The 14327-nt window shown below is 35.1% G+C and overlaps 2 protein-coding genes and 1 long non-coding RNA gene across 3 annotated transcripts; 1 reads left to right on the forward strand and 2 right to left on the reverse strand.

The window, feature by feature from the left end:
• Nucleotides 1–819: 819 nt before the first annotated feature.
• LOC111000225 (alpha-mannosidase 2-like) lies at nt 820–9673 on the reverse strand. The gene is made up of 6 exons (XM_022269604.2): nt 9655–9673; nt 8522–9237; nt 8351–8443; nt 7994–8188; nt 3761–3872; nt 820–3494 (listed from the first exon to the last, which is right to left on the reverse strand). The coding sequence occupies exons 1-6, from the start codon at nt 9671–9673 to the stop codon at nt 847–849; spliced, it is 3783 nt and encodes a 1260-aa protein (XP_022125296.2). The 3' UTR covers nt 820–846.
• Nucleotides 9674–9728: 55 nt separating this feature from the next.
• Nucleotides 9729–11866, reverse strand: LOC111000921. Its single transcript, XR_002600456.2, has 4 exons — nt 11752–11866; nt 11513–11667; nt 10750–11186; nt 9729–10144 (listed from the first exon to the last, which is right to left on the reverse strand). It is a non-coding gene; the product is annotated as an uncharacterized LOC111000921 (long non-coding RNA).
• LOC111000913 (breast cancer anti-estrogen resistance protein 3 homolog) lies at nt 11146–14172 on the forward strand. The gene is made up of 6 exons (XM_022270520.2): nt 11146–11231; nt 11467–11688; nt 11762–12744; nt 12818–12986; nt 13069–13246; nt 13462–14172. Exons 1-6 carry the CDS (start codon nt 11229–11231, stop codon nt 13821–13823), a joined length of 1917 nt encoding a protein of 638 aa, XP_022126212.1. The 5' UTR covers nt 11146–11228; the 3' UTR covers nt 13824–14172.
• The last annotated feature ends 155 nt before the right edge of the window (nt 14173–14327 follow it).

The raw sequence follows: 14327 nt of genomic DNA on the forward strand, positions 1-14327 counted from the left end.
AGTCAAATATTTGCAGCTTGACTAAAGCTGAATTTGGGCATAAAGTAGTAATATGCCCGTATAAAAAATATCTATGAGAATTTGTTGACACGAACTGGATATTATTTACCTTAAGTTTATATATGCCTAACTTTAATATTTTGATAATGTACTTTTATTACTATTTCAATAATAAAAGCGCAATGCAATCTATTCGACATGTAATACCCTTTCATTTCTATTACCATGACCTTTATTAACAAATTTATATAAAAACTATATTACATATCTACATAATATATTATATTATGTTGGTATAATATTTAATAAAATTGTTTAAATATATTTCTTGGGTGATACAGGTAAATAAATCTGATGTAATATTCTAATAATATAGCACTTTTTATTCAAAACCATGTAAAAAGTGGTTAAAAAAAAGAAATTTGACATTTTGTGGTGACGACCATTTGCATTGATGTAGCATCAGTAGTGAAAACTAATGAAGACTAGAATTCACTAACTTATTTCACAAAAATTAAACAGACCATTCAAACGCCTGTTGTACAACATACAGCCAGCCTCATATTTATTTACATAAAAAATATTCATAAAGTAGAAGTTCTTTAAAAAATAATTTGTAAGAAATAAAGATACACTTTAAGTTTGTTATTTAATTTAAAAAAAAACTTGACGTTACACTGCATAACACAAACGTCAAATTTATTACAATACTGTATTATTATGTATTACAAACTTTTTTTATTTTTGTTGAGCTTAGCAGAACCTGTTATCGACCTAGTCATATATAAAATAAAAGTATAAATAATGTGGTATGTCAATGGATCAATACACAAAAAAGACACTAAATTAATTAAAATTAATTTTTAATGACATCAATTCCATCGAAGGAAAATTTTTATTGTTTATCTCAGTGATAGGAATACCCTTATTAGTGCCAACTAAATTGGTGTGAAAGGCTGCATGTGTGTGTTGAAAAACTTTCTCTATATTAAAACTTGTGTTTCTGCTACAGTAAAAATAATCGGAGGATTCTACTTGACACGTATAACTTTGCCTATGTAAAGTTAAAAGAGCAGAATCTGAAGAGCTCTTAATCCCTAAAAACATTCTGAAATTAAGAACAAACACATCGCAGGGAAAGGTACTTCTAATTAGAGGAAGAAAAACATAGTGACAGGAGTCACTATGACGCTTGTCGATAAAAAAAATATCTAAAGGATATGTCAAAATATTTGCTGTTTGAATGCCCAATAAACTAGGTAAAATAAGTTTTGATTTTGTAGATAAATTATCCGACGGGTCGTCATGATGCACTAGATTCTCTAGCAAAATATAATGAACGTGGTTAGTGACCCTATTGTCAGCTAAACCCTCATTAACTCCACGACCATCATTAAACAATACTCTTCTATCTAACATGACCAGTATTTGCCCTTCCTGTAAGGCGGTTACACCTTGAGCGTGATCAGTTACGATAGATAGTCTATTCTTTTCATCTTGTATAAAGGCCATGTTTGTTAAAGGAAGCATATTTGACTCTATTCTGCGAGAAGTATTAAACTTATGTGAAGTGAATTGAAAACCATTATTGTCAATATGTATTTCTGCCGGATTACCATTTTCGATATCAGTTTGCACTAACATAAACATTTCTAAATCTCTATTATTTGGTGAAACATCAAAATCCACTTTGCTTTCGACTCGTATTGCACTCGATAATGGGTTGTTAATACTATTACATATTCTAATGCTATGCTGCAAGAGATTCCCGTAAATGGATGTAATATCTGTTATAACATTACCCGACACGATGATAATAATTTTAGGTTTAAGATCACTTTTATATGGTTTTAATATATCGTAAATTGGTTTTGTAACATTTGTATTAAAAAGATATATTCCAGAGTTAAAATCGGAACTTCTGAATGCTCCATAATTAATAACGACTTGTTTTTCAGTGCCGGTTCCCTTTTCGATTACACTTTTTAAAAATCCAGTAAATTCATCAAATATAAGTCTTAATTTGTAATTTTCAATTTGTATGTCTCCTGGTTCTATTGGTTGCATACTAAACGGACTATTCGTTCTCATAGAATCCTCAACACATGACGTACAGTAAACTATAGGTAAACTATTTGATATATCAAATGCTTCCTTAAATTTATAAAGCTTCAATGTCATAGAAGGTACTCTAACTATAAAAACAACTTTAAAGAAATGGTTGTTTATCCGTAGGACGTTTTGTGTAGAACTATACTTCCAAACAGGATTAATTTGTATGGGCACATCTTTTTTATTATGGTCAACCATACGAATATTGGTGTGCCGCGTCAATAATTCAACAACTTCAGTTCTTTCATGAGTAAATGAATTAAAAACATAAAGTTGATCTCCTGGTTCAATTGATTTAAACGAAGAAATAAATTCCCCTTCTTTATAGACATATTTTGTTAGATACTTTTCATTTTGATCGGGTTTAGTGCTGAGTAGACTAGCTGCAACTTCTTGAATATACCAACAATCTTTTACTGTTATCAAGATCAAATTGTATAAGTAATTAAGTATTTTTGAAGATAAAGTTCCACTGACAACGTTTTTATCCTGTAATCGAGCTACAGTTTCTCTTACCCTTCTAAGTTTACTGATCAATTCTGATTTATTATAACTTCTAAATGCATTTAATGAAGAAGTAAGTGAGAATAAAATTTCTGTGGAACGCAATGTAGCTTGAAGTCGCCTTAGCAAAATTTTCACCATAGGCCGTGATGTAAAAAAGCCTGTCCAATACGCTGGACGTGTTTTAATTATTTCAGCAAAGTTCATAAAATCACCAGATATTGTGGGGAAGGATTTGTGCCTCTTAGTAACAGTTGTAAAATAATCAGAAGGCGTACCAAACTGTACCGTAGCCTTGTAAATATTTTGATTAACATTGATAAAGTCTGCAATATTTAAATAATTATTATATTGATAATCAAATTCTGTTTGACTTTCAAAATGCAGGGGTCCTCCAATTGGAGCAATAATAATGTTATGAGGAGATAGTGTACCACTTTTAGAGTATTGCTGCAATAATGATTCAGCCTTGTCTTTAATATTATATGGGTTAACATCAGTGACTTTGTTTGCGAAGTTATAGTCCTCGTTGCATATTTTACTGTCGGGACCACAAGCCTTAAAGCCATCAGAGTTAAATTGTATGAAATGTGTTAGTACAGCATGCTTAGGATATCGATCAATTCCAATTTTGTTTAGAGATAAATTGATATCGGTTTGAGTCTTTTTATCGTTGTCCCAGTTCTGTAGCCAGATAAAATCACTATATTGAAACTCAGCAAAATATTCTTCTAAAGCAAAGTGGATTTTTGTAAAAACCATCTCTGAAATTCCAATCGCTGACAATATATATGGAAAAGTAGGACTATGAGTCACACTATTACTGAGCCAAGCTACCTTTGGTTTATATTTTATAAACTGATCTAACCATTGATGCCCTGAAAAATAAAAATATATAAATATACTTTAAATTTCAATGGAAACTAAAATAGGTCTGCTCCGACGATGCCCGTAGCAGTTTGTACCTTCATTATAAACATTAAAAAAAAATACCCTACCAGTACCTATAACGTTCGTACCATCGTATATGCAAATATGTCGCTATAGAAAATTTAGTAAAATTCTACCTTTTATTTGAGTACTTTATATACATACTTTATATGCAATAATAACATAATAAAAAAATCAATAATAGAACACTAACCCTCTGTAAATTGATGTAAAATGCCAAATAAGCTCGAGGTAGCTTCATCGGTTTCCACCCAACCCCCTGTTGTGATTTCAAGCCGGCCTTCCCTAATTAGTCGACGCAGACTCTAATAAAAAAACAACAATCTGTTTAAATATTGAGCTGAGCTAAGCTCGCCAAACAGCCCGTGCTGAGCTGTAAAGGCCCTTAAGACTCTAACATACGCCGATGACTTTGAGGATTTGACCTCTACTACAAACAATAATTTACTAACGCCATCTAGTCTAACAAAATAGTGAATAGTCTAACAAAACTACGTGAATACGAAACCAATTATTAGCTAAATATAAAAATTTACAAATAAATATTGGTCTAGAAAAAATGGTGGCTGCCAATTATTTAACTAGTACATACATGATTTTTTTACATGTTTAATTCGTTCTGAGGTTAAAACTTTTTAATGTCAGTATTGCTAAAATACCGAAACCGAGTCATCATCATCAGCTGACGATGGACTCTGATGGTTGGTACTGGATCTCGAGGATGGTAAGCAGTAGACATACCGTCATTGAGCTCGTTGTAATCAGCTCAGCGAAACGATACTAGAAATGTGACTATATGAACCTGATGATGGACTCCGAAGGTGAGTAGTGGATCTCGAGGATGGTAAGCAGCAGACATACCGTCATTGAGCTCGTTGTAATCAGCTCAGCGAGACGATACAAGAAATGTGACTATATGAACCTGATGATGGACTCCGAAGGTGAGTAGTGGATCTCGAGGATGGTAAGCAGCAGACATACCGTCATTGAGCTCGTTGTAATCAGCTCAGCGAGACGATACAAGAAATGTGACTATATGAACGTGATGATGGACTCCGAAGGTGGGTACTAGGTCTCGAGGATGGTAAGCAGTAGACATACCGTCATTGAGCTCGTTGTAATCAGCTCAGCGAAACGATACTAGAAATGTGACTATATGAACCTGATGATGGACTCCGAAGGTGAGTAGTGGATCTCGAGGATGGTAAGCAGCAGACATACCGTCATTGAGCTCGTTGTAATCAGCTCAGCGAGACGATACAAGAAATGTGACTATATGAACGTGATGATGGACTCCGAAGGTGGGTACTAGGTCTCGAGGATGGTAAGCAGTAGACATACCGTCATTGAGCTCGTTGTAATCAGCTCAGCGAAACGATACTAGAAATGTGAGTATATGAACCTGATGATGGACTCCGAAGGTGGGTACTCGGCCTCGAGGATGGTAAGCAGTAGACATACCGTCATTGAGCTCGTTGTAATCAGCTCAGCGAGACGATACAAGAAATGTGACTATATGAACCTGATGATGGACTCCGAAGGTGGGTACTGGGTCTCGAGGATGGTAAGCAGTAGACAAACCTCATTGAGCTCCTTGTAATCAGCTCAGCGAGACGATACTAGAAATGTGACTATATGAACCTGATAATGGATTCCGAAGGTGGGTACTGGATCTCGAGGATGGTAAGCAGCAGACATACCGTCATTGAGCTCGTTGTAATCAGCTTAGCGAGACGATACTAGAAATGTGTTATATGAACCTGATAATGGACTCCGAAGGTGAGTACTGGATCTCGAGGATGGTAAGCAGTAGACATACCATCATTGAGCTCGTTGTAATCAGCTTAGCGAGACGATACTAGAAATGTGACTATATGAACTTATTAATATTTAATATTAAATAAATATTAGGTAATATTTACTATAATACCACTATATTTCTTTGAGTTTATTGAAAAAATAATCAATTTCAACGATTCGTCTTCCAGTTGAAATTTTAAATATTTTTCTTGGTTCTGAAACCTACGAGTGCAGCATGTTATATCTAAGCCCGAAAATGAAATCAGAGTCAATCAGACCCAGTACCCACCTTCGGAGTCCACCATCAGGTTCATATAACACATTTCTAGTATCGTCTCGCTGAGCTGATTACAACGAGCTCAATGACGGCATGTCTACTGCTTACCATCCTCGAGATCCGGTCCCCACCTTCGGAGACCATTATCAGGTTCATATAGTCAAATTTCTTGTATCGTCTCGCTGAGCTGATTACAACGAGCTCAATGACGGTATGTCTACTGTTTACCATCCTCGAGATCCGGTCCCCACCTTCGGAGACCATTATCACGTTCATATAGTAAAATTTCTTGTATCGTCTCGCTGAGCTGATTACAACGAGCTCAATGACGGTTTGTCTACTGTTTACCATCCTCGAGACTCAGTATCCACCTTCGGAGTCCATCATCAGGTTCATATAGTCACATTTCTAGTATCGTTTCGCTAAGCTGATTACAACGAGCTCAATGACGGTATGTCTACTGCTTACCATCCTCGAGATCCAGTACCCACCTTCGGAGTTCATCATCAGGTTCATATAGTCACATTTCTAGTATCGTCTTGCTGAGCTGATTACAACGAGCTCAATGACGGCATGTCTACTGCTTACCATCCTCGAGATCCGGTCCCCACCTTCGGAGACCATTATCAGGTTCATATAGTCAAATTTCTTGTATCGTCTCGCTGAGCTGATTACAACGAGCTCAATGACGGTATGTCTACTGTTTACCATCCTCGAGATCCGGTCCCCACCTTCGGAGACCATTATCACGTTCATATAGTAAAATTTCTTGTATCGTCTCGCTGAGCTGATTACAACGAGCTCAATGACGGTTTGTCTACTGTTTACCATCCTCGAGACTCAGTATCCACCTTCGGAGTCCATCATCAGGTTCATATAGTCACATTTCTAGTATCGTTTCGCTAAGCTGATTACAACGAGCTCAATGACGGTATGTCTACTGCTTACCATCCTCGAGATCCAGTACCCACCTTCGGAGTTCATCATCAGGTTCATATAGTCACATTTCTAGTATCGTCTTGCTGAGCTGATTACAACGAGCTCAATGACGGCATGTCTACTGCTTACCATCCTCGAGATCCGGTCCCCACCTTCGGAGACCATTATCAGGTTCATATAGTCAAATTTCTTGTATCGTCTCGCTGAGCTGATTACAACGAGCTCAATGACGGTATGTCTACTGTTCACCATCCTCGAGACTCAGTATCCACCTTCGGAGTCCATCATCAGGTTCATATAGTCACATTTCTAGTATCGTTTCGCTAAGCTGATTACAACGAGCTCAACGATGGTATGTCTAATGCTTATCATCCTCGAGACTCTGTACCCACCTTCGGAGTCCATCATCAGGTTCATATAGTCACATTTCTAGTATCATCTCGCTGAGCTGATTACAACGAGCTCAATGACGGTATGTTTACTGCTTGCCATCCTCGAGACCCAGTACCCACCTTCGGAGTCCATCATCAGGTTCATTTAGTCACATTTCTAGTATCGTCTCGCTGAGCTGATTACAACGAGCTCAATGACGGTATGTCTACTGCTTACCATCCTCGAGATCCAGTACCCACTTTCAGATTCCATCAGGTATCAGGTTCAGCAACTTATTTTACTTGGTTGTACAAGTTGCACTTGAAACTTGACAACTCTAAATTTGAGTTTTGTTTGGATAGGTACTTATATACATATACTTATAACATACAATAATTTCCGAAGTTCATGTCCTCGCCTCACTTGATATTTCTTTTTATATTTTGGCATTTCTAAAAAAATCCGCGGGTAAAAACTAAAATACGCAAATATTTAATTATTATTGGCTTCGACACACAAGCGTAGTCCTCCCGTCGCAAAGCGTTGAGGTGGACTGAAGACAAGCCGCATGCAGGGCTCGCGGGTGTGAAATTGCGGAGGGAAGCCCATTGCGCTTGAGTTTATTTACCTTTTATTACTTTCCATGCCCAGGAAACGAATTAATACAAATTTTTTTTAATCAAAATAATAATATATGCTATATCTAATAATACGTGTAAGATTAAAATAAATCGCATAAACCGTTTTGGAGCGAATTTGTAATTTATGTCTAATCTACGGTTCGATGGTAAATTTTTTTTTGGGAAATTGGTATTGCTTTTATCTTTTTGGATTTTATCAATCGATACAGTAGGCTTCAACCCACAATATATATATTTTTCAAATGCATATGAGCGACAGTTCTTCCAACAATTTAATTTAAACTAGGGCTAGTTGACCGATTTGAGCACTGTTCAAGCCTTAAGGCCAACAGCGAGATTCCATTCAAAAAAAAAAAAAAGAAACTCATAGGAAATACAACACAAATATGTCACTAACCACACGTCTCTTTTGTGATGCATTCTTCCACCAGTAACTCAAGTGTGACACTTCATTCCAAGTGAATGTAAGATTTGGATAAAATTGTAGTTTTTTTATTACATTTGTAATAATTTTCTGTACACTTTCATTGTGTGACGTTTCAAAAGGTTTTAGCCAAATTGTGTCAACATGCGTTCGAGGAATAAGAATAACCTGTAAAATTTAAGAAAACCATATAAAATATTCAGAAAATAAAAAATACAGTAGTATAAACAAAGACTTGCGATTGGGCAGTCAGAAGCTATATTCCCTTTGCTTGTTTTACAAAATCTTTATTTCTTAAAAGAAAGGCACTTCTATATTATAAATACTTACCTTAAGAGAGGGCCAATCTGGATTTCTCATAAGGAACTCATATCTATTATTGTATATATTATTCCAAAACTTTTCATTTTTTAACCATGGTGGCTGTAAAATAAAAATAGAATTTAGTATTTATATATTATATTTAAAAAGAGAATAGGTGAAAAATTATAAACAACTTACTTCAACATCCAGTTCAAGAAATTTTTCTTGGGCGTTAATATCAGATTTAGATACTAGTAAATCAGCACAAGTCCTCAATAGGGAGGCATTGTAATTAATAACTGCTTCAGTGAATTCTTCTTTTGGAATTTCTTGATTAACTAAATCACTTACATATTCATTACGTTCAAGCATCGTAGCAGAAGGTTGATTAGACGTATTGGGAATATCAGCAGTATCAGCAGTATCATTAGTAAATATTGAAGATATTTCGTTAAAAGTATCCTGAGAACCTATTTTAATTTTCGTTTGAAAAAACGGAACAGCTGGTATCTTATTAATTTCTTCTAAAAGTACTTCTTCTGACTGAGTAAAATTCTTAACAGCCGGCTCCGAATTATGGTCGGAGAACAAAACATTTGTGTTATGTACAACGGGATTGGTAGTATTAGAAATTGTATTCCTTATCATTCGTTGTTCAGTTTGCTCATTATATTTACCTAGTTTTAGCCGTGAAAACGTCGGTTTGTTTAGAATATTATGGCCTATCTCCACTGTTGATATTACTGCGGAGATTTTTGGTCTTTGAATGTTTTTATGTACCATAGCTTTAACCTGAGAATAGCCTGGGACCATTAATGAATCCTTTAAGCGGTAATGACTATTATTTCCCGAAAAGCTGTCGCTGAATGGTGTCTGAATCATCTTCGATTGATTTCGCACAATCTTGCGAAGAGCTGCAAAGGATTAATTAAATAAATAACTTGAACTCATTATTTTGATCCAATTAAAATGAACTTACTTTTTTCATAGCAATTATTATTGTGAATTAATAAAAAAAATATTAACGCAACTAACCAAGTGCTTCTACACATTATTGCACTTTGTTGGACTGAAAGCATGTTACCACAATGTTAATCAATGAAGGATGTTTAATATATTTTTCATAAACAAGGAATTACATTACCTCAATTGTCTTTACTTTTTTGTTTGTTTTCAGTATGGTCAAAACACTCTTTGATAATTACTTCCTTTAAAGTTTAAACTTCATTGGGATTTATTGATAATAGTAATAGAAATTCATAGTTATACAAGCCAATAAATAAGAACACTGTATTGTACATGCACACTGTAAAAACAAATCGATGACTTACACAAAGGACTTTCACACATAATGAATTGAATATTCCCTAAATACCGATTTATTTCAAAGGGCTAAAAAAACACCTTTTCACATTTAACTATATATTTTAGAAGTAATATTTTGAATCTAATTCAAATCGTGACAGATTTCTAATAGAGCGGAGTAAGCAAAGAAGAGTACAAGCATATCTAAACAGATTCCTTTATTATTTTGCCGAAGAAGAGGCCCCTTTGGACGTGGAAGGTCCATTGGTCGAGTCCGGGGCACTATTATCCGGGTTGTGGTTGCTGCCGCCGTTATTGTTGCTGCTGTTATTGCTGCTGCTGCCTGCGTTGTCAGAGTTGATTGGACCCGTTATCAGTCCTTGTCAAGCCCAGATGCGATGCACAACCGTTACAACGGCCTCGGCGTCGAGGTAGCGAACCCCATCATCGGTGTATTTAATCAACGACTCCAGGATCGCATTTAGGAAGTTTTCTTCCTCAGGAGTTGACGGCCAACTAAAAAAGAATGACATTATTAAATCAGTCTAAATGATATGACGAACGAGATGAAACTATTTCATTGAAAACTACGAACAGTTTCCACCCACACCCCTCGCAACCCGACCTCCTGTTGGTAAACGCCCACGTTGCTATGGGCAACGAGTGCTCAATAATCAATACTTAAGTTCCAGGTACGTGCCTAGGTCATGCGTTATGTACCTAGAATTAAATGAAAGGCGACAACAAATCCTCGCCACAGAAACACTTTATATCTTTTCTGTGCAATATGCGTAAAATGCATGAAAATGAACAGGAAAACAACTTATATTTTTGCTTTGTTTTCGAGTTAAGTATGCAACTTAGTTTTTATATTTGTTGAAAAATAATTAATGAAAAAAGAAATTTACAAATTTTAATGCTACGTTTTATTGTATTAAATCAAAGTGTTTTCAGTTCACGCAGTTAAAAGTAGAAGAAAAAGAGGATATAATAATAATAACCTACACTTAAAAATATAAATTAAATATTTTAAAAAATTACTATGTGTTTACACATAGGTAGAAATAATTTGTTAAAAATCTTTACTCCAGAAAAAAATATTTAGTAATAAAAACACTCACTTCAATATATGATCAAGATCCATTCCATTCACTGGGATCAGCGATTCTGAAGCAAAACCTTGTTTTTCGACTAAAGTGCAATATTGCACCTAATCATAGACAACGATTCCTTTTTTAAGATTATAATTTAAATGGCGTATTTTTACTAGCGTATATTGAAAATAAATAATTCGATAACTGAGAAAATTTAATATAATATAATAAAATTGAACGTATGTGCCGTAAGATAAGAATGATTACAAATAAGTTTAATATGTATTCAAAAACATTCTGCACAATTTTCAATCTGTATCTAACTCTGTGGACACTGAAGATCCCCCGTAAAGTAAATACTAACTACCAACATAAAGCAGGAAAGGGTGCCGCGAACTTATTGATTTTTACAATTCCCGGGCAGGGTCCGTGCGCATAGTGAGTCTCGAGCGAGTCTAGGTGTCCTATTCAAAACATATTAAAAAAATAATAAGTCCGCAGTAATAATGGTATGTACTTACTTTCTTTTTTTAATATTATGGAATAACTAAAGCGCCTACTATAATAATGCACAATAAGTCTTTAGTTTACAATTATTATTATAAAAATCGCGGCGAATGCGAAAACAAATTTTATTTTATGATGTATTATTATTTAAATAAAATGCTCATATCTTATAAAAAGTTATTGTCATTTTCATGCATTGCAAAAATAAATAAGTTTGACTATGTATCGTATTTTTAGGATACAATGACAACGTCGGGTTTGTTAGAATGGGAACTCTCTTTACCTTCTGATCAAATTATCTCTCATGCTTGGTACCACGGCGCCTTAAGTCGAACAGCGGCAGAAAATTTGCTGCAGCAAGATAGAGAGTTTTTGGTCAGAGACTCCTCGTCACAACCCGATAACTATGTCCTTAGTTGTAGATCCAATGGCCAACATCTACATTTCGTCATACAAAGGGTATGATTAAACAATAATTTTGTGATAAAAATATATATATATTTTTTAATTTAATATAATTACTTTTGTTTAGATTGTAGTCCATCCAGAAACTGTATATGAAAGATATCAATATCAGTTTGAAGATGAAGCATACGATACCGTCGCTGACTTGATAACTTCTTACGTTGGGTCAGGAAAGCCGATATCAGCTGCTTCTGGAGCTAGAATTCAATATCCAGCAAACAGAATAGTGCCTTTAACAACGTACATTACAAACGAAGATTCAAATCCAATTGTGTCTCCAGTTGGAGAAAGTAACTATGGAAATCCATACAGTTTATACAGTCATTTTGCATCGAAACCAGGAATGCAATTACGAGTACCTTTTAAAAAGCAACGCTCTCATTCTCTTACACCTATCGACATGACTCAACACATCAATCATGGCAAGAGTGCAAGCGCCGATGGCGTTATACAAACTAATAAGCATTTAGTGAAATTTTCAAGCGAGTCATGTTCTAATACATGGGATGCAAATCTTCCAACTAGTCCTCCCGCTAAGCCTGCTAGATATGATGGGCCCAAAGCTGATGATAGGCGTTTGGAGTTACAAAGATTCTACCAAGTATCAGGGTCTGATTCAGGTAATGGTTCTGGAGATTCCACACAAAGTTCTGCTCACAGTGATCCAAATAAATCCAGAGTGGATTCTGATTATAACGCAACGACTCCAACAATGAAACAACATTTTGATTACGATTTGACAGAAGCGAAATTACTTCAATTAGAAAATTTGGACTACGCCGTTGAATCTCGGATTAATCTCGAAAATTTCCAGTCTCAAATAATATCACCAAGCTTAAACAAGCCTTTAGAGTCAGAAACATTGCATACAATAAAATTACTCTTGAGAACATCCGGGCCCCGCATTTTAGCGAACCACTTAACCAAGATCGATTTACATTTTCTATTAGACGACGCGGTTCAGGTCGAGGGTTTGAATAAAACAGCATCGGGTCTTGAATTATGCTTTTTGCCACAAGGGCGAAATTTACGCCTGGATATAATTGAAAGGTGCAATTACTTTTCGTACAAATCAAATATAAATTCGTTAACAGTTTTGTTCTCATGAGTTCATTGTTTTCAGAGTCGAAACATTCCGACTTCTTGTTGCCGTGACTATACTTACGTGTCAAACAGATCGCCAGAGAGCTGATATTATAAACGATTGGATTTTGTTAGCAATCGAGACTAAAACTGCTTTGGGAAACCTGTATGGGTTTTCCGCAATCATGTTTGGATTATGCATGCATCAGGTACAATCAATTTACAAAATCCGTTGGTATATTTAGCTGTAACAATTTGGGTTATAATTAACGCGTATTACATTGCATGCAGGTGGAGCGATTAGAAACGGCTTGGAATATTTTGAGACGTGTTTATACTGACAATGCTTTTATGTTTGAAGCAAAATTACGACCATGCTTTAAAAGCATGAATGAAGGAAACAACCCACTACCTCCAAACACAACAACGCCATACGTTGTACCACCAATTTTATGTTTTCATATATTCGGTAAGTATATAGCACAATCATCTATTTACAAATTGTAGGTAGGTATACAATTAAACAATGCAATGCAGCCTTCTAAGGCAAAATATAAGATTAACAAGACACGCTCAGATGATAGAGATAGCTAATCAAATAATTACTAAAAACTACTACTACTACTACTCTTTTTTAGAGCACGGTTTATTTAATTTTAAAAATATTTACACTGTATATTACAGATGGGGATAGCGGTGGTCTCTTACAAGCAGACGATACATTTCCAGGAAGTCTTATGAACACTTTAGAATTTGATTTCAACGCATCCGCAGCTCACCTCGATGCAGCGCGCCATTTCCCGAACCAAGTCGAAATGTTTAAAAGAAACGCCAGAACTGTGGTACAAGAATTGTCTTCCCTTGGTTCCACGTTGGATCCTTCTCTGCTCGAATTATTTCGTACAGAATTTCATATAAACTTTTTGTGGGGCGAAAGAGGTGCTTTAACCACACCCAACCAAAGATTTGCGAGGCTTACTGACATTCTAACAGCTATGTCTAGTAAACTTGTAACTAACGGACTAGAGGCAGACGAAATTGTCTAATTACGTAAAAAGGGCTGGGTGTTTAAAGCGCCGTCCTGTTGTTTATATTTTTGGCGATTGTTAATGCCGGTTGTAGCGTCGTGATATTTATTTATGATATTCTTTGTTTGATAAGAAATATTTAATCAACTATATAAATTGTAACATATTTATATTTATGATAAGCGTAGTTTTATAAAAATTGTGACGGAACTAGAGTGAAATTGTATCTCTTTTTCGTGGGCTAAGAGTGTTACGGTTAAGTAAGATTTTTTTTATAATTTTTGTATAAATTATATAACTCCATATACGATATACTTCCATATAATAAACACTGCGTAATGTAAAATCAAGTCAGCGTTAATATACCAATATTTATGATAATAAATGTGGCAATTTGTTATACATTGTAATAAATAAAAACATTTTAATCAACTTTTGAATATTATTCTACAAACCAAGTGGCCAATAGTACATATGTATGATATAAAATTAACTAATGAGAATAAGGGCCTGTTTCACAAT

The sequence above is a fragment of the Pieris rapae genome, chromosome Z (assembly GCF_905147795.1).
Source record: "Pieris rapae chromosome Z, ilPieRapa1.1, whole genome shotgun sequence".
Lineage (NCBI taxonomy): Eukaryota > Metazoa > Arthropoda > Insecta > Lepidoptera > Pieridae > Pieris > Pieris rapae.